We start from the raw sequence: 21,430 nt of genomic DNA on the forward strand, positions 1-21,430 counted from the left end.
CTTGTCAAGGTGTGTGTAATTTTACACCATGCGAATGCCAAATTTGCCATTATTATTTTACATTGCTTTCGGCGGAAGTCACTTGAAAAACACATATAAAGTTTAGGTTGTGAAAGGCCTGGTGATGTGTGGTGTATTAGCCCACTGTTTTTTACACAGTTTATTAAATATGCCCCTTCTTTGGTGTTACCCTATATATCACTTCTCATGGTTGTGTATAAAATTGTGGTAACTTTTGACTGTTGCTACACTTAGACCTCAAAACATGTCAGATTTAAGCACATTTCGGCAGCTAGTACTGCATCTGAGTCTTGCTCTAAGTGGCTTCAATTGCAGTTAGGGTTAGGAATTCACACCTGAGCTGTGTGTATACTGAGAAGGAGAGATGAATTACTAACCCCAAAAGGCACACTCTAAAAATTATTTTATCTATCAAACAGATTATATACAGTAAATGCAAGAAAGCTGTGCTGCTATCTTTAGAATAATTTATTTTATACCTGTGTCATACAGATCTGGTATGTTAGATGTCTTGTATGGCCTTAATCCCACCAGAGACAAGTCCTCTATGGTGTTTCTCTGTAAATCAAGAAGGGACATTAGAATAAATTCTAATCAGCAGGCAGTCATTTACTTGGCTAAAACAGCATCGCATTCTAATAAAAAGCCCCTATAATCGCACATTTTACATGAAATAAAATCAAACCAAAAAATAAACACAATTACAGGAGAATGAAAGTTATTTCACACTTGGGGGTGCCAAATGTTAGGCATCCACAAGTGAATGTATTTACTTACTTGAAACCCCAGGCCGGTGCTGCTATCAGCAGAAAACTGCACTGGCCCTGGGTTATTCCAACGAGCACCGCGGATCGCTCCTCTTTCCGGCTTTTACTTTCTTCTCACGGCTGCACATGTGCATTAGAGTGAAAAGCTGAACTTTATCTACTGTGCATACTTCTGTTGGGGAAATTTGAAAAATGAAGAAGCAGGAAGAGGATTGTTCTGTGGTGCTCGTTGGGATAGCCCCAGGCCGGTGTAATTTTCTGCTGATAGGAGCACCGGCCCAGGGTTTCAGTTAAGTAAATACATTCACTTGGGGTGCCTAACATTTGGCACCCCCAAATGTGAAACCACTTTCCTTCTCTTTTAACCGACAGTGTACAAGCAATGGCATACTGACCAGTTATGGACAGTAACAAGAAAGAATTTTGTGTGTTCTATGGCATGGGACAAAATAACTGAACAACAATAATACATTTTAATACCCATAGTTGATATTCAATAGGGTCATGCAGGGCTCCAACCTGGTTCCTTTTAACAAAATAGACCATTATGTTCCTACCTTTAATAAACATTTAAATGTAAGGGTAAGGCCACACTAAGCGATAGCGCGGCGATTTGACTCGCGGCGACTTTTCGCCGCGACTTTTAATCCGCAATCGCTGGCGAAACTTTGGCGCTGGCGTCTATGGGGAATCGCGCAAAATCGCCAGCGTAAAAACACACGCGGCGATCTTTTTTCTATTGTCGCTTGAAATCGCCTAGCGAGGCGATTTCGAGCGACAATAGAAAAAAGATCGCCGCGTGTGTTTTTACGCAGCGATTCCCCATAGACGACAGCGCCAAAGTTTCGCCAGCGATTGCCGTTTAAAAGTCGCGGCGAAAAGTCGCCGCGAGTCAAATCGCCGCGCTATCGCTTAGTGTGGCCTTACCCTAAGTAAGTGAACCAGCCCTGCAAAAACCCTAAGGTTAAACTTACCTAATATCTCCATTCTTCTGAGCACAGGGCCAGTATAATATAATTATAGTTAGAGTTTTTATATATCTGAACATTTATTTTACAAACCATTATTGTGATTCTTTGTCAAGTAAACTAAAATACATTTCTACATTGTTTCAGAAGAATTATCTTGCAATTGCTCTTATATATATGGTATCTTTTGGAGAATGGCACATGGGTCGCTATTTGTAGTGTCAAATTACTTGCTAACCAAAACATATTGCTTCCCACTGAAATGAATTTTAAGTGGCATGGTCCACCCTGCTGGCGATATTAGCCCTTTTATTTTAAAACACCACTCTACATCATAACAAAGGTTAATTTTAAGGTGAGCTAGCTGTACCTTTAGCTGGTATTTGTTAGAACAAAGAACAAAACTCTTCAAGAAGTATACTTGCCTCTTCCGAGGAACTGGCCATGATTGGCTCAAATGGCAAAGCTGAAGCTGCATTTTGTTGGGGTGAAGTTTTTAAGGCAATTGATTCATCTACAACAACTCTCACCCTGTGGGGTCACAAAACAGATGAATGAAAAAAAATGAAGCTATTAAATGAAGCTGTCAGATATTGTCCATGTAAGACCCTGCCCCACCCAAGTCTGACTCGGCTAAACGAATGAAATAATAGTGTGACTTTAAATGGTTTGCAGTCCATTCCTTCATTTTATTTAATATTTTGTTACCTATTCAGATAATATTGTGCAACAAGGCTCCCCTGTGTTGTCTCTCAGTGGTGTTAAAGGGGTTATTTAGAGTATTATTTAAATTAATATATTAGTATGATCTAGAGAGTGATATTGTGAGACATTTTGCAATTGGTATCCATTTTTTAATATTTGTTGTTCTTGAATTTAGCTTTTAATTCAGCAGCTCTCCAGTTTGTAATTTCCAAATCACCCTAGCAACCATGCACTGATTTGTATAAGAGACTGGAATATGAATAGGAAAGGGGATGAATAGAAAGATAACTAATAAAAAGTAGCAATAACAATTAATTTGCAGCCTTACAGAGCATTTATAGATGGGGACAGTGGAAGCTGGATGGAGTCAGAAGAAGAAGAAGGTAAATAATTAAGAAACAAGAATAAAAAAGAAAAAATGAAGGCCCGTTGAAAACTTTCTTAGAATTAGCCATTCTATAACATACTAAAAGTTGACTTAAAGGTGAACCAACACAACACAAAGCAGGTACTGCTATCAGCAAATCACCTTTCATTTCCTTGTTCCACATGAAGATTAGATATTGGAAAAGAGCTCTGCTGATGTTCTGCACCGCCCTTCTTGCTTCCATTGCCTTGCTCTGCACAGAAAAAAAATACAACTACTTAATTCCAGATTCCCATGCCAATTGATATACCCTCTTGTAGTCGAGGTCTGGCTAATGTTATGCCACTGTAAGTGGTCAAATATTTACAAATAAGCAGAAGGTTCCATCTCCGATAAGACTCCATTTTATCCAATTGATGCAAATTTTTAATAAGTATTTCCCTTTTCCTCTGTATAACATCACCTTTTACTTGGTCCAAACGAAAATATAACTAATCCTTATTGGAATTTAAACAAACCTATTTATTTTTACTTAATTTATTTAATATTTACATGATTTTCTAGTAGACTTAAGATACGAATATATGCAAATTACAGAAGGATCCATTATCCGGAAAGCCACAGATCGTGAGCATTGGTTCAGGGGTAGTTGTGGAGAAGAGTGACAATAACACTGTCTGTGAATAGCGACACATCATCTCTGCAGAGATTTAATGTGACACCCAGGGAATCACTGAGGCAAATCCACTCCAGGACTTGGCCGTTCGCGATTCCTGTTAAGAGCAAAAGTTAGCAGGTACAAGCAAACAAAGGTGGAGGCCAAGTAGGCTTAGAAATGGGGGGCATAATATCTCTGGGCAGTGTTATCTTCGAAGCTGCACTTAACACATAACGGATAGTAGAAGGACGCCAAAAACTACTGCATGAGCGTGATCTTTCCTGCTAGACAGGAGTTTCACAGGAAGCACAATACACACAAGACCGTTGAAGCACAACATGGAGTGACAGCAAGTGCACAACACCTGCCTAAGTTACATTAGGCACATGACTGTACTATAAATATATGTGTTCCTCATCAGAATGGCCTAATAACTTACTTATCGCTGGTACCCATTTGTAATTCCAACCACTAAAGCTCCTTATGAAACCAGTACACACAAATACTGCGACTTACACAGAAATTTGTCTATGCACAAGTCATTGTCAAAATGAGTGCACAAAGTTGATTTTTGTAGAATTGGTCTACAATAAACAGTGCCCTAAAGGAATGTATTATGACATGCTGAAAAACAGCTTTGCATCTACTCATGCACATAGGCACAGTAGTCCCTATTTTATTTGCATTACTGGAAAGGAAAAGCACCACAGTTGAAAGCCTGAAACACCCCCAATTTTTTATATTTTGGTAGACCTAAAATATAGATGCCTAGATTTCCCATATTTTTCTAGTAAGAAATGTTGGGATAGACACACCAGACAATTTAAGTTTATAAAAATTCTTATAAAACTGCTGACATATTTGGGATAGATTTTTTTCCATGATGACTGGTGAAATTACATTTTTGCCAAAATGTTCCTAGATTCCTAGAGATTTACAGATGATTTTTTACTCAGTACTCAATTTCAAAGGTTGTTGTCAAGATAATTTGCCTGCCTAGCTACATCTGCATAATATTTTGTTATCCATATAAAAAACAAAACAATGAGAAAAGCAGGGAAATAAACCTAATTTTCAGTGTGTAAACTGCAATTTCAGATGCACGCTGCCATGTTTTATACCCACAGTGCAGCTCTTTAATATTGCAATGGGTTCAATTGCAAGTAATGTTATAGAATTCTGGATCTCCACAACTGTGCTTAGTGGTTGTAAATGAACCCTCTTGCTGGTGTTAATTACAAAGGAAGATATATGCAATATGATAACTCGGCTTTATAACTTCCAATGATCGCAAATGGAGAACTAAGACATTTAAGGTTAAAGGCACATATAGAGTGTTGGCTCCACTGCTATCAGACAACATTTCAGGATCTGCTCACTTCCCCAGTTCCATTGATTCAGAGCTGTCAACTCCCTTGATTTTATCATGAGTTACTCTGATACGTTCCCCAAAATTCTACCAATTTCGAACAATTTGCATCAAAAATCCAGTGTGTGCATGAGCAGAACATTTCTGTAACGTCAGTGCAGTAAAGTTCGCATATGCAGCATGGTTGCAGTGGCTTCGGGAGAGGTTTTGTGCATGACACAACTTCCGCTGACATCATTTCCCGTGACATCACAAATCTGCACTCCAAATTTATATGTTCACGGGTTGTCAGTTCTGTTGATCTGCACTGAAAAGTACAGCCTCTGCTCTGCTCTGCATAGTGTAAGTTGGCCCCAAAAAAGGGTTGCAACCAGTCTGGTTTTGACAAGGACAGTCCAGTTTTTGTCTGTTTTTTTGTCAAAAATGCCTTTCCAGTTTTACATATAGGAAATTAGTTGTTCTGCTAATTGCCCATCACCACATCATAGCTCTGCCCCACGATGTCACCAGCCCTGAAACCCCCAGCCCGCTACCTCTGCTCCAAGCAGTGAAATGGCCCAATAAGCCTTTGGTAAACATGCCCCATGCAAAAGAGTGGCCAACCACCACATTACTCTTATTTTGTACAACGTACAGTGGTCTGTTTATCTAATGTGAGCTTGAAAGCTGGCAACAGTATTCAATTTAAATGTAATTTGTTTGTTTCAAGTATTTTTATAGAAGAATAAATCCCAGCCTGGCACCCCCTTCATTGCAAAATGGTGGGGACTATAGAAATGAAGCATAATAACTCCACTTGGATAACTATGACAGGGTTAAAGTTCTAGCTGTATGATTTATTCAGGTTCATTTAGTTACATTACTTTAGTTTTGCAAATACATTTGAAAATAACTGCCAAGGGTTCTGGTAAAAGGATCTCTTATTCAAAAGAAGGTCTTTGTTAAGCAAATATTTAAATGACCAGCAAAAACTATTTACCTCCCATGTCCAAAGGGCGAATTAATAGCATTCTTGTTTAAAAGTCCACTTCGTTTCATTTTCTGTGTGTAATTGCCTAATAATAGGGGGATTTGGTGTCACACTGACAAGCACTGCTGCCTCTCAGTACTGTGATTTAGTTTTAATACTACAGATCTATATGTGTGCTTGCAATCTCCCCTGACTGATTGATGGGGAAAAGCGACGCTAGTGAGTATGTTTTATTGCAGCTGTAATAAGGTAGCTAACTTGTCAGCTCTATCACTTTAAGTAAGTATAGAATGTTTATATAGTAATAATAATGTATTATTATTTTCCTTTTGATTATTTTTCACAAGCCTCTATTAATGTGTTTCTGCATTTTATCCTTGCCTAAGGTGTTATTGCCTTGGGATGTCATGTCATAGCTTTCCTATTACCTGCCACTGTCATCCTACTATTTTTTAATCATCAAGAAGGACAGGAAGAGTAATATGACATTGGTAGAGATGTGCTGGTTATGCACTTTGGCAAAAATAATATAATTGCTGATGTTATATATACTAAAAGTAATTGTCTCTTTAAAGGGATACAGTCATGGGAAAACATGTTTTTTTTTCTTCAAAATGCATCAGTTAATAGTACTGCTCTGACTTCTGCACTGAAATCTGTTTTTCAAAACAAACTTTCTTATATTTAATTTTGATATCGGGCATGGGGCTGGACATATTGTCAGTTTCCCAGGTGCCCCAGTCATGTAACTTGTGCTTCAGTCAATCTTTACTGCTGCATTGCAAGTTGGAGTGATATACTCCCCTCCCTCCCCCCAGAACAAAATATTACAACTAAAAAAATGCACTTGGGTTAGAAATGACATTTTACATGGTAGAGTGAATTATTTTCAGTGTAAACAGTGTAATTTAGAAATAAAAAAGCTACACTTGCCTTTACTTGAAAAGGGTTGGGGATTTTTGTGGATAACAAGCCAGTCTGGCTACTAAAGTAAATAAAGTACTGGGCATTAACTCAAGGTATGAAAACATAATTGTACCTCTTTATAGGTCCCTAATAAGACCTTACCTTGAATATGCTGTGTAGTTTTGGGCTTCAAGCCATTGCAACTTGATAAAGGGCCATTGGTTGGCTTGAAACATTGTATCTGTCCAGACTATGCCATTAAGTTACAAATAAAGGCTTTTTTATTGTATTCCTGGATGGTGCTGTCTGCTACATTTCCAAGCCATTACTGTTTTGGGCAAAGGATATTAATAATTGAAAAACAGGCAAATATACTGCTAGAACAAATTGAACAATCAAGTAATATGAAAACAACCATCAACGTTGGGGTTGTTTTCTTTAATGAAAGAACACTTGCAAGGGGGCATAAATGCTAAGTGCATTGAATTAGAGGACATTATAGACAGATAGTGGGAGATCTTCTTTGACATGCAACAGAATAAAGAACAAGAGGCCGTCCCTTTAGACTTGACAAATTGATCTTTCACTTGAATGAAAGCAAATGGTTCTTCGTGGTGAGGGCAGTGAGGTTGTGGAATGCGTTGCCGGGTGATGTTGTGAAAAGCAAATTCTTCTAATGCATTTAAAAGTGGCTTGGATGTATTTTGGACTGCAGTAATGTGTGTGTTCTTATGTATATGTGGATCATTTGGAATGGTTGCGCTCAAAGGATCATTGTCATTCTTAACCCAAACTTACTATGTAACCATGTGGTAATTTTAAAAGCCCTTAAAGTTTCTCATAGGCGTATATATGTACCAAGGACAAATGATGAGATTAAAATCTGTTTAAGAACACAAGGAAACAAAAAAGGAAACCTCACCCTAAAAGATAGGTTCTGGTAAACAAGTTTAACCGGTCAAACTAATTATACTGTATGCTGACCCGGTGTGCACACTGTACTTAACAAGCAAATCATTATTTCTGTAGTGTTTTTATCATGCTTTTCTACAACATAGTACAGCATATAATTCCATCCAGAGCACACAGTACTATTGAATCTCTTCATTTACTGTAGGTAGTGGAAAGATCAGATCATCATGGAACACACAAAAATGTGCTTCTGAATTTGTGATGAAATAAATTCTATATAAAATACACAAAGCTAAATGTCCAAGTCTGATGGCACCAGCTTTTGCCATGTGTTGGGAGCAGCATAGGCAGAAGGTGATTTTTTTGTTTGGGTAGGCTAAGTCTAATGTTACTTCAACAATTTCTTCACCAGCGATTCTCCACTGGCAGAGAAACAGCTGATTCAGTCCCATATTATAAGCATTGACTAAAGTTGTAATTGACCTGTCTGAGCACACAGGGTGGATTTTTGTCTAAAATGCACTACAATCTGAAATCTGTCCCATACATGGTCTACTTGAAAGCGGAAGCGAGGGGTGGGCTCACAGATTCAGAGGGTACACGATGCCACACAGACACAGACAACGGTTCTTACTCAGCAGTGAAGTTTACTGAACAGTAATAAACGATAAATAGCTGGGCATGTATAAACAGTCAGATAACAAGGTATAAATCACACAGTAACAGTAATACTGCCTAACCTAAAACTAGCTCCTGCTAAATATTCCCCCACAGTCCGCGAAGCAGCCTGGCTGCCCCTAAATGTTCCTTCCCGGTCTTTGTCTTTGGGGTGCACCCTTAAGTATTGCGCAATACTATTTGTAATCCACAGGTAATGTGTCCTTCTCTTTACACGAGGCTTCCCTGTATGCAGTTCCAAGCCCAGCGAAGTATGTCTCTAGCAATGTACTGTAATATACAAAATGTCACTGGTATGCACTTTGATGCAGCGAAGCTGCGCTTACAGTTCCTTGGGTGCTTTAAGCAAGCTCTCCATGCTTCCTTCTGGATCCACAGGTCTTTCCACGGCCAAAACCACACAGACAGGAAACCCTGGATCATTCACTGCAAAACTGTCCTTAGGTGCTGCAGAAGGGAGTCACACATCACTTCCTGTTCCTCTCAGGACTCCACCTCCTTAGATAATCTGTGATGCATTAATCGAACTTGTTCATACAACCCCAAACCTGTAATTACAGTTTACTAGCACACTTGTGGGGTTCAGATCACTCCCCTAAATTAGCCTTATTCATGTTTTGAGAGGTGAATGAATATAAACTTTCATTACTTTACACAGCATTGTACTTATTCCATTTCCTTTGCTGCCACCTACTGACTGAAGTGACTAGTACAGGTAATTAAATACAAATATATTGTAGAACATGGCTTCATACCCTTACATGCCACCCCACTAAAACATTGGCGTCCCGACAGCTTCACCAAATAAACTCATCTGCTGCATAACGCTGAGGGGGAATACCTGACGTGGAGCGCTCCGACCTGCGTAAGCCTAAGTTTTCTGTACTTGGTGTAGGAATAAGGCCCGGCTCCTCCCGAGGTGGTAGAGCATTCTCAGGGGTAGCCTCCGCTGCCGCCCCATTGGGAGCGGGTGATTCACTAGTTTGTGAAGGAAATGTAGTAATTACACACCATCCTACATCTCTTGGACTCAGAGGTTTCGAAGGTCGCTGCTGAACATCTCCAGAATTGTCTGTCGTGGGGCAACTCTCTGAGAGACAGGGCCTGAGCATGTTGCGATGTAATCTTCGAATCGGTCCATTAGAGTTTTCCTTTTGCAAGTCGTAGACTGGGCCTTCCGGATACACCTGCCTCTTTACAATATATGGTTGTGGTTCCCAGCGGTCATCCAATTTATCTGTGGGCCGTTTAGCACGCACCAATACTCGGTCACCCGGCATCAAGGGTGCAGTCTGCACCGGTTGGTGATCCCTAGTGGTTAGTTGTTGCAACTTCTCATTGACCAGCCGATATACAGTTCTCAGTTTGTCCTGGTGCTCCTGCACCCATGAGTCGACTGTCCTAGGGGACTCTTCCGACAGTGGACCCAGATTCATTTCCGCAACTTCCTGTCCTGGGCGACCAAACAGTAGCATATGTGGAGTATAGCCGGTAGTGTTATGAACACGATTATTGTATGCCCATAGTAGTTCAGGCAAATACTCGGGCCACGCAGCTTCTTTTCTTTCTCCAGAGTGCGAAGCATCTGTAGAAGCGTTCTGTTGAACCTTTCACAGGCTCCATTTCCCTGTGGGTGATATGGCGTCGTCCTTGACTTCTCCATCCCATACAACCGACATAGCTGCTCCATTAACTTTCCTTGGAAGCAAGCTCCTTGGTCGGAATGAATCCGCTTCGGACATCCATACACCTGTATGAAGTGTTGACACACTGCACGGGCAGCTGACCCTGCCGTCTGGTCAAGGGTGGGTACCGCCACAGCGAACTTTGTAAAGTGATCAGTCATCACAAGGCAATATTGGTGTCCACTCACTGACTGACCAATCAAGATATAATCAATCATTAAGATTTCCAGTGGCGCCGATATCTTAATAACTTGACTTGGTGCTCTCTGTTCAGGAGGTTTCGCCAGCTCACATGCTCGACACTTCTGACATACTTCACGGACAATCTGCTCCAACTGCGGACAGTACACTAATCTCTGTACCCACTTGTATGTCTTCTCCACGCCAAAGTGGGCACCCTTCTCATGTCCTTCAAGGGCCACCTTACGAGCCAGGTTACTGGGTATCACCATCTGCCACCTTTCCTCAAGATCAGTAGGTAGAAACACCTTCCGGTACATTATTCTATTTCGGATTTGCAGCCGATCCCACTGTTGCAACAGCTTCCATCCATCTGAGGATAAGCGACTTCGCTCTTCCATTTTGGGCCATATCCCTGTCTTCACCCAATGTTTGATCTTCTTTAATTCAAGATCATCATCTTGCACCTGAGCCCATTCTTCCTCTGTCTTTCCCAGCAACACCGTGTTATGGGTAGCCACCCCACTTGAGCTTGCTACGGGTGGCTGCCGTGGCACTTGGCCCAGATCGGGTGTCTCAGTCCCTTCATCTTCTTCATCCACCTCATCTGTTGGGGCTTCCCAGGTGACTCTGGACAGGGCATCTGCATTTGCGTTCTCCTTACCGGCACGGTACTTGATGGTATAATCAAACTTTGCCAGCCTTGCCACCCATCTCTGTTCTAAGGCGCCCAGCTTTGCATTCTGCAGGTGAGCCAAGGGGTTATTGTCTGTCCTTACTAGGACCTTTGCTCCCGTGAGATACCCCGAGAACTTTTCAGTCATTGCCCAGACCAACGCCAACAGCTCGAGTTTGAAGGAGCTGTAATTTTCCGGATTGCGCTCAGAGTCCCGTAGGGAGCGACTAGCATATGCAATGACTCGTTCTTGCCCGTCTTGTTCTTGGGCCAGCACCGCTCCTAATCCATGCAGACTTCCATCTGTGTAGAGCATAAATGGTTTGTCATACTGAGCATATGCCAGGATGGGGGCACTGATCAGGGCTCTCTTCAACTCATCAAAAGCCTGCTGCTGCGACAACCCCCACGATATGGGTCGTGTCTTCGGACCCTGGGCGGTCCCTCTCAAGAGCTCGTGTAGTGGTCCGGCGATCTTTGCGAAGCCTTTTATAAATCTTCGATAATATCCAGCCAGTCCAAGAAACGCCTTCACTTCTCGAAGTGTCTTAGGCTGTGGCCACTTACTCACTGCCTCTATCTTACTCTCTGCAGGATGAACTCCCTTAGCTGATACAACGTGTCCCAGATACTCTAAGCTTGTTTGAAAGAGATGACACTTCCTCGGTTTGATCTTGAGACCATGGGCACGGAGTCTACTTAACACTTGCCGCAATCTTCTCAAATGTTCTTCAAACGTCGGAGCATGGACTATTATGTCATCCAGGTAGATCAGAATTGACTCAAAGTTCAGTTCACCCAGGCAGTGTTCCATTAGGCATTGAAATGTACCCGGAGCATTTGTTAGTCCGAAAGGCATTCTGTTGAACTCATACAACCCCATAGGTAAGATAAAGGCTGTCTTCTGTCTATCCTTTTCTGCCATAGGTACTTGCCAGTAGCCACTTGCCAAGTCCAAGGTTGAGAAATACTTGGCCCTCTGTAGTGCCGTCAGGGACTCTTCAATCCTTGGCAGGGGAAAAGCGTCCTTTACTGTGGCAGCGTTTAACTTTCTATAGTCCACGCAAAACCTCAAGGACCCATCCTTCTTCCGCACCAAGACCACTGGCGCCGCCCATGGACTCTGGCTCTCTTTGACTACTCCACTACCTAACATCTGAGACAGCATTGTCTTCACCTCTTGGTAGAGAGTGGGCGGAATCTGCCGGTACCTTTCTCGAATTGGAGGAGTATCCCCAGTCGGTATTTCATGTTCTATAACTGTGGTACAGCCAAAGTCCTCTTCACACCGGGAAAAAGTGGATTGAAACTCCCATACTACAGCTTCGATCTTCTCCAACTGGTCGGCGGTGAACTGGTCGGCGTCGATCTTCATTTGCTCCAAGATCCGCCTGCCATTCCATTCAGGCGTGGGCTCTTCCACTGAGTTCTGGTCCACTGCCAGGGTCCAGATATCATTTTCAACTGACCGTAGGGCGAATTGTCTACCCGTGAGTGGTACTCGTTGCAGAACATGTAGCTCAGCCACTTTCTCTCCAGCATGAAAGGTAACTTCATAGTCGTGTATGTTGACACACCGGACTACCACATGACCGTCCATTACTGTCACAATGGTTCTGGCAATCACTGGGCTCCGTCCAGCTTCTGACACACCCAGTGGCTCTACTAGCACTCCTATCCCATTCAATTTCCGCCAGCCTCCGACAGGCATTCGTATAATCTTTTCCTGTCGCGGGGGTACGATACAGGCTCTTCCATATGGGGCATACACTGCTCCCACTGGCTTATCTTCAGGGGTGCTTTTGCAGATACCGCAGGTCCGGATCAGCCTCTGGAATACCCTCTGGGTAGGCTTGTGGGAAGTCGTTTTCTTCCAGTAGCCCGGTCCCTCCTTTGTAAACAGGAGCTGATCTAGCCCTCTCAGGACATTCATCCCCAATACCACGGGAGCTCCACACCGAGCCGGATTCTCTACCAGTACCACTCCCTTCCTGCCGACGTCCTGTCCACATAGCTTCATCCGCATCCAAGCCACTCCGAACACTGGTATAGCAGTCTGATTTACCGCCGTCAGCTTAATCACAGTACCCTTGTCAGGTTTCAACAGGTGTCCGAAGTGCTTTTCGAAGAACTCCACTGGCATGGTGGTAACTTCTGACCCTGTGTCTATAAGACATCCCACCATCTGTTCTTCAATTTGCACTGTTAGGTAGGGGCTTTCGGCCACCAGGTCCCGGGGGTCATTAGAAATAGCTTGGCACCTGGCTTCCCCCGCGGTGTGCCCCACTACCGCGAGGGATTCCCGTTTAACGGCGGCTGTTCTGGATGTAGGCCCCTTTGCGGGCATTGACGGGAGATATGTCCTCTTTCTTGACAAACCCAACACTGTGGGCCCATAGTTCTCCGGTTCCTGGGAGGGCCCCACGACTGCGCCTCTTCAGGTGGTGTCCGGTCAGCCCAGTGCCTGGGGGAACTTCTCACTCTGGCCTCTGTAGCCGCGGGATATCGAGGGGGACCCATTGGGGCGGCACTCCTCTGCCAGTAATCTGGCTGGACTGGGGCCATTGCTGAAACTTGCAACTGTGCCAACTGCTTCTGGATTTCTCCCATGGATGCACTGAGTGCCTTCACTGTCTCTTGCAGCTCCCCTTCCTCAGAAAGAGTTCTTGGACTTCTTACAGCCTGCATCCTCACGGTGTAAGCCCCATAGGCCTCCTCCTTGTCTCTGGCCACCGCTTCAGCCTGTACCTTGTGAAATTGCAGCGTAGCATCCACCAGGATACGTTCCCTGAGGATCTGGCGGAGGGGGGGACTGCGCAATCCCAGCACAAACTGGTCCCGAAGGATTTGGTCTCCAGTTCCAAGAACATTAGAGCCATTGGCCTCTCTTCTCTGTATGTGTGCCCATATCTCTTGAAGAGCATTCGCAAACTGGGGGATAGTCTCATCTTCAAGCTGGAAGCGAGTGAATAAGCGAGACCTAAGGCTGCCAGTACCGGCCGTTTCTCCGTAGATAGGCTCAAGAATTGAGAGTATGGCCTCCAAAGTCTTCCTCTCCTCCTCTGGGCGTAGCATTACAGTGCGTCTCGCATCTCCTTCCAGGGCGTTCAGCGCCACATCGGATTGCAGATCAGGAGTCAAATTGTACAACCTAAGGGTACTTTTAAGGTAAGTGGCCCAGTCTTCTAGCAGCATGTTCTGGCCGTCAAACCGTACTAGCTGGTTCAGTATTGCTCCTGCGGGCAAACACATGGTCGGAGCTACTCCCACGGCAGGAGGGGCAATGGGGGCTATGGCAGGAGCGGCCTCATGACCAGCTGGGTTCTGCATGGCGATCAATGTACCCTGCTCGCAGCGCCAACTGAAAGCGGAAGCGAGGGGTGGGCTCACAGATTCAGAGGGTACACGATGCCACACAGACACAGACAACGGTTCTTACTCAGCAGTGAAGTTTACTGAACAGTAATAAACGATAAATAGCTGGGCATGTATAAACAGTCAGATAACAAGGTATAAATCACACAGTAACAGTAATACTGCCTAACCTAAAACTAGCTCCTGCTAAATATTCCCCCACAGTCCGCGAAGCAGCCTGGCTGCCCCTAAATGTTCCTTCCCGGTCTTTGTCTTTGGGGTGCACCCTTAAGTATTGCGCAATACTATTTGTAATCCACAGGTAATGTGTCCTTCTCTTTACACGAGGCTTCCCTGTATGCAGTTCCAAGCCCAGCGAAGTATGTCTCTAGCAATGTACTGTAATATACAAAATGTCACTGGTATGCACTTTGATGCAGCAAAGCTGCGCTTACAGTTCCTTGGGTGCTTTAAGCAAGCTCTCCATGCTTCCTTCTGGATCCACAGGTCTTTCCACGGCCAAAACCACACAGACAGGAAACCCTGGATCATTCACTGCAAAACTGTCCTTAGGTGCTGCAGAAGGGAGTCACACATCACTTCCTGTTCCTCTCATGACTCCACCTCCTTAGATAATCTGTGATGCATTAATCGAACTTGTTCATACAACCCCAAACCTGTAATTACAGTTTACTAGCACACTTGTGGGGTTCAGATCACTCCCCTAAATTAGCCTTATTCATGTTTTGAGAGGTGAATGAATATAAACTTTCATTACTTTACACAGCATTGTACTTATTCCATTTCCTTTGCTGCCACCTACTGACTGAAGTGACTAGTACAGGTAATTAAATACAAATATATTGTAGAACATGGCTTCATACCCTTACATACTAACTAATGCTTAGTAAAAAGTCCAATGGCACACAGGATTGATGCAAGCAAGATTGCCTTGTGTGTTTAATGCGGAGTGCAACGTTTCAGGGTCACACCCCTTTGTCAAGCCCTATATATTGTTGTTTTCCACCTTGTTTTAAATGCAATGCAGATGGCAGATTAAAAGATTTACAGAAGAAAGCAAAATGAAAGAAGAGTTATGTAGTGCAATTTGTCATTAAGTGAACACTAAGGGGCATATTTTCGAATTTCGAATTTAAAAAACTTTGATATTGAAATTCCAAAAGTTTTTTTTTGTCCGAATAGTTCCGTATTCGGCCGAATTCGAATAGTACGAATCGAAGGAATACCACATTCGATCGAATTCGATTAGAAGTTTTCCCCCAAAAAACCCTTCGATTTTTCAAAGTCCACCAATTGACTACAAATAGGTTCTCAGAGGTCCCCCACCATTCGCCATCTAAAACCTGCCGAATAGCTGTTTCAGATGGTGACTGGTCGAATTTTTAAAGAGACATTACAAATTTTTTTCAAATTCGAATCGAATTTTGACTATTTCCTAGTCAAAGTACACAAAAAATAGTTTGAAATTCAAATTTTTTTCATTCGAAAATTCACCTCAACCTTTAATAAATCTGCCCCTAGGAGCGTTTTAGACTGTGTTTCCGTGTTAAAAGCGTTCAACCACAGGGAAGCGCAGGCCAGAGCAGATTTTTCTTTAATGGGGTGTGTGCATGCGGTCGAATGCTTTTAACTTGGGGAGCGCAGCCCAAAATGCAAATTTGTATGTTCCCCAAAGGAAAAAAAAGGGTGTGTTATAGTTTGTAGCAGTGCACAGTGAATGTTTTAAAATGTAATGCCTCACTGGGCATTAAAGGGTGCAGCCAGCCCCGTATTTTCAGGTAGCGCTGCATTAATTGGGGCAGACACAGGTCTGCAGCAGTGCAAACCAGAGCGCAAATGCACATTATATTGTGCCTTCTAATAAGCATATAATCCTTATTGTTATCTTGGGTATTTATGAACAAACTCCATGGCCCCATTATATACTGTATATAGAAAGAGCTTAGAGCTTTTGTTGGACACAATCCTCAGTTCTCCAACAACATTAAATTAGTGCTGGGTGAGGAGACTGGCACTCTAAGAAAAAAACAGCTGTTACACAAGCACAACTCTTCAACCATGGTTTAACTTGCAAGGCAGAACAGATTGATCAATTGACTGCAAATACCAGGGAGTACTTGCAAATGGCAGGCTCAAGTATAACAGCTGCATTCTGGGCCCTTTTGCCAGTTGCATCTGTAATGCCACATTTGGCACAGAAAGCATCATTCAAGCCATGGAGACCTATAGTTAAGCATCACTGCATACAGAGGCACACACAATCCTTTGAGCTTCTTTCCAGAAGTGCAAACGTTTCTCTTGTTAGTAGCAGGCAAAAGTTGGGGGGCAGATGCATTGTGGGCCTTTGCCCCTTTTCTTTGCACTTTGACCAACACTCAGTGATAAATGAGCCCCAGTTTATGTTGGTGCTTGTTTCAGTTTGCTGTTAATTGTATCTGGAAATTATATGCCATCTTGGAATGAGAAAGGTTTGGTTCTGAGCACTTACTTTGATTTTTTTTCTTCCGAATTGATGCCCGCAGAAGGTCAGATCCTTGGAGATCCTCCTGGAAACGATGGGACTTCACATCAAGAAACCACTGACCAGTGACAAATTTTCTTTTCTTTTCATCTTTGAGAGTTCCCTGTAGGCGTCTAAGAGAGAATTGTGTCAGAAAACTTCATTAGGTATTTTAAGTCTTTCATCTTTACATAGTATTATCTGTCATTATACAGTATGTGTGTAGTGCTCCCACTAAGTTTTCCACTCTGCACAGAGCAAATTTCGGTACACATACTGTATATTGGTGGAAATGGTTACCATTTTGTTTCCAAGCAACCTTGGATAAAAAGAATAGGAGATGGAGCCAGAAAACTGGAGCCCACAGGAGACTCAGTGCATCCAATACAAGCCCACAGGATGCACATACAGTAAAGCTGGCCATAGACGCAAATTTCACAAATTTCAGACCGTGTGTGTGGATCGTCCCATCATTTTTTATACCAAGGCGATTGGTCGTTTAGTCGATCTGGCAGATTAAAAGATTTCTGTCAGCTAATTATAATATCTCTGCATGTATTGCCTATCTGACGAATCAATTGGTTACTGTCACTACTATTTGTCAGATAACTTTCGTATGATTGCTGTCATGGCCAGAACATTGTCTGATTTGTTATTTTATTACTTCATTTAATCTGAATGGTTAGAGGCAGGTCGGAAGAGGCAACATCCAATCGTTTGTCGGATACAAGGCTAAAATCTGCATTTCTATGGCCAGCTTAACTGAGTATGTAGACTCTAGAAGTAAATCTAAACGTTTCACTACTCATTTTTATGATGTCATTTATTTCTAAATTACACTGCATATAATTCAGTCTACCACGTAAAATGTCATTCCTAACCCAACAAGTGTATTTTTTTAGTTGTGATATTAGTGTGTAGGTGCATCTTATGTCATTTTGCCTGGTCATGTGCTTTCAGACAAAGCCAGCACTTTAGGATGGAACTGCTTTCTGACAGGCTGTTGTTTCTCCTACTCAATGTAACTGAACGTGTTGCAGTGGGACCTGGATTTTACTATTGAGTGTTGTTCTTAGATCTACCAGGCAGCTGTTATCTTGTGTCAGGGAGCTGCTATCTGGTTACCTTCCCATTGTTCTGTTGTTAGGCTGCTTGGGGGAAAAGGTGATATCACTACAACTTGCAGTACAGCAGAAAAGAGTGAATGAAGTTTATCAGAGAACAAGTCACATGGGGGTAGCTGGGAAACTGACAATATGTCTAGCCCCATGTCAGATTTCAAAATTAAATATAAAAAAATCAGTTTGCTCTTTTGAGAAATGGATTTCAGTGCAGAATTTTGCTGTAGCAGCACTATTAACTGATGAGTTTTGAAAGAAAAAAAACAATTCCCATGACAGTATCCCTTTAAGAAATTACTGGGGCCTTGACTATGTGTTAGATATCAAACATGGTCAGGGGCAACTTGTACCCCTTCCACAGAGTCATTTTACCTGCCAGGCAATATACTCTTAAAAATGTATATGTTTTGGGGATTGGGAACTTTTTTTCTTTTCTTTTGCTATACTCTGCAGTTTGTAGGTATTTTTAGTTTTTTTTATTAAGTCCTTAATGCACAATGCTTCTTTACTCAATTTAGTAGCAAGTATATACACACATGCATGCACACACCATACCTGCTAACACACATATTGTGCTGGAACTCTGGGCACTATTACATGATCAACTCTTGGCACTGTTAAGTTACTGTTACAAAGGGGTCAAGACTTGCAATTTGAAAGGAGCTTATTATTGGCAAGTTGGAGGAAATTCTGAGTCTGGCATTACTACTTCCTACGGCACTGTGCCATAGCAGTACAGCCTCCTGACCTTCTGTACCTTCATTTGTACCTTATCCTTTTAGACTGTAAGTTCTTGCAGCAGGTCCATTCTAATCCTATTGTTCCATTCTATTACTCTGTGTTATGGCAAAGTGCTGCATAACTTGCTGACACTATATTAACAGCTGTCGCTGCTGATGACAATCATGAGAACAAAACAATTTGACTCCCCAATCTGCATAATAACACATATCTAAAAATCTCAAAGTGTGGCAAATTATATACATGTTACGATGCATGGGTAAGAGGTTATTTAAAGTTCCTCTTCAATTTGCACTTTGTACACTGACATTGTGAGGCTGATCTGCTAATATAGTATACTCAAATGAAAACAAAGATTGATTGACTGTTTTTTTGATCTGCCAATTCGCCAATTCAGAAATATGCTTAGTTTGATTAAAATGTAGCATACGTAGTCTCTGACACCAGCATTATAACACAAAGGCATGAAAAAGAATACTAATGCGAGAGGTGCAATAGAAGTTAACATCTGTGTACAAATGTAACCTATAGACCAAGAGGTATGGTCCAGTCAAATGGCTACCATGACAAATTGATACACAAGACTGGTATGGGAGGACACCCAATATACTGTACTTACTGGATTCGGGCACTATCTTGCTTCTGAAGCTCTGCATCCCTTTGCAGAACATTCATGAGTTTGTTGTACTCTTCCTCCGTTAGAAAGGTAAGATCCAGCATAGTGCCAGTGCTGTTCTTCATCATGGATGGAGCAGAGGTAACTACTTTTCACTGAAGTGGAGTCCTCATGGAGTTTTCCTCTGTTCTTTCATTAAGCTGAAAGGAACTGTGTCAGTGACGGTTTGAGGTCTGGAAACCTGGCTGCTTCATGCTGTTCCCTTACTTGCTATTTGCAGGCACTGAAGGATAATTTCCATGTACTTTTGTCAGTGAAGTCACTGGGTATCCATGTAACATATGCAGACTACACTGGTCTCCATTGTGCTGGAGGTGATGAAATTCAGGGTTAATAGACATTCACAACAACTATTAAAGCTTTCCGTCTTCCTCTAGAAACTCCGCTTCAGATGTGAACTGCATTTGTTACCTGTGCAAGGGAAAAAACAGAGAGCTTTTTTATCATTAGTTAAAAATGACATATGGCAAGTGCATGTGTACATTGGGGGTGGGTTGTTTGCTTGCTGGTACTAGTTCCAAAGAAAGCTACTGTATCCTACTCATTGCCATCTTGCTGGCAACGCTTCCCAATGTAACTGCATGAGTTCATATCAGTGCTGTGTGCACGGGAAAATCAAACAGCAAAGGACCAGGACATGTTGTTATAGAAGTAAAGAACTACTGCAAACATGGGGCATGCTTAACAGAACAAACGGGAAGTTATTTGCTAAATTTAACCTTTTAAATGCCACAGATCGTAGAATCTACGTTCTGTGGCAAAGGTACTTGAAATGCCACAGAACGTAGATTCTACGTTCTGCAGCATTTCCCTCCCTGCAGAAAGCGGTGCGCATTTAAAAGCTGCGCACCGCTTCTGTTCCGTTCAGAACCCCCTAGGCAACGAGCAAATAAGGTTATACTTACCGATCCGGTAAGCGATCGGTTTTGGGCAGCCAATAGGAGCAGTGGAGACGCAAGGAGCACAGTGATGACGTCTCCACTGCTCCCCCCATAAATTACACCCGGAAAGCGCCGCCCCTTCCACTCCTGCTGCGCATCTGCTACAGTTGGAGCCCCCCTGCTGCCATTCTGCTGGTTTCCTGCCGAGTTGGTCGCTTTGATTGCCTGGATTCGACTGAGTGAGCTCAACTACACCTCTCTACACCCTTTATTTCTGTTTATTTCTGTTTATAACTGTCTAAAAAAAATTTTTTTTCTTTTTTTTTTTTTTTTCTTCTCTCTTTGGCCTTAGTACACTTTTGCACTAAAACACACTTACAGGCAACTTTGCCAAGCACACACTCACACTCACACTCACACTTACTCTTACTTTTTTCTCTATACTTTTTTTCTTTACTTTTTTTTCTTTGCTTTCTTTAGTAGTTTTTCTTTATTTGTTGTTCAAACTTTATTTCTGATCTTGTATTACAATTATTTGATTGCTTTTTACTGTTTTTTGCCATTTTATCATTGGTTTGTGTTTTTTATTGCTCTTATTGGTTTATTTCCCCTTTGCATTGTTCTTTACTGCTGGTTTAGTTCCCCTTTGCATTGTTCTTTACTACTGGTTTCCCTTTGCCGTAATACTGGTGGATCTATAGTTCAGACTACCGATTTCACCCCAAAAACTTAATTTTTATTGCTTTTGGTGATTTTATTAGTTTATTCTTTGCATTGTTCTTTACTGCTGGTTTCCCCTTTGCATTGTCCTTTACTGCTGACTTAGTTCCCTAGAAAAGTTTCCCTTTGCAGTGACGCTGGTGGATCTATAGTCCAGACCACTGATTTCACTACAATAACTGTTCATTTTCATTGCTTTTGGTGATTTTTTTAGTTTATTCTTTGCATTGGTCTTTACTGCTGGTTTCCCCTTTGCATTGTCCTTTACTGCTGATTTAGTTCCCTAGAAAAGTTTCCCTTTGCAGTGACGCTGGTGGATCTATAGTCCAGACCACTGATTTCACTCCAATAACAGTAATTTTCATTGCTTTTGGTGATTTTTTTAGTTTATTCTTTGCATTGTCCTTTACTGCTGATTTAGTTCCCTAGAAAAGTTTCCCTTTGCAGTGACGCTGGTGGATCTATAGTTCTGACCACCAGTTTCACTCCAATAACAGTAATTTTGCTGCATCTTGTTGATTATATTCAGTTTTTCCCTTGCATTTTTTACTACT

The 21,430-nt window shown here is 42.2% G+C and overlaps 1 protein-coding gene across 1 annotated transcript in view; it reads right to left on the bottom strand.

Annotated features, from left to right (window-relative positions):
* LOC108700097 (synaptotagmin-like protein 2) overlaps positions 1-21,430 on the bottom strand; it is an 82,302-nt gene that overhangs the window by 22,681 nt on the left and 38,191 nt on the right. The window contains exons 2-6 of the mRNA XM_018232966.2: positions 19,219-19,686; positions 16,726-16,871; positions 2,991-3,081; positions 2,182-2,287; positions 501-579 (exon numbers count right to left, since the gene is read on the bottom strand). Of these exons, the coding sequence (XP_018088455.1) occupies positions 501-579; positions 2,182-2,287; positions 2,991-3,081; positions 16,726-16,871; positions 19,219-19,343 (547 nt within the window). The 5' untranslated portion in view covers positions 19,344-19,686. The remainder of the gene's footprint in view (positions 1-500; positions 580-2,181; positions 2,288-2,990; positions 3,082-16,725; positions 16,872-19,218; positions 19,687-21,430) is intronic.

Source organism: Xenopus laevis, chromosome 8S, assembly GCF_017654675.1.
Source record: "Xenopus laevis strain J_2021 chromosome 8S, Xenopus_laevis_v10.1, whole genome shotgun sequence".
In the NCBI taxonomy this organism is placed as follows: Eukaryota; Metazoa; Chordata; class Amphibia; order Anura; family Pipidae; genus Xenopus; species Xenopus laevis.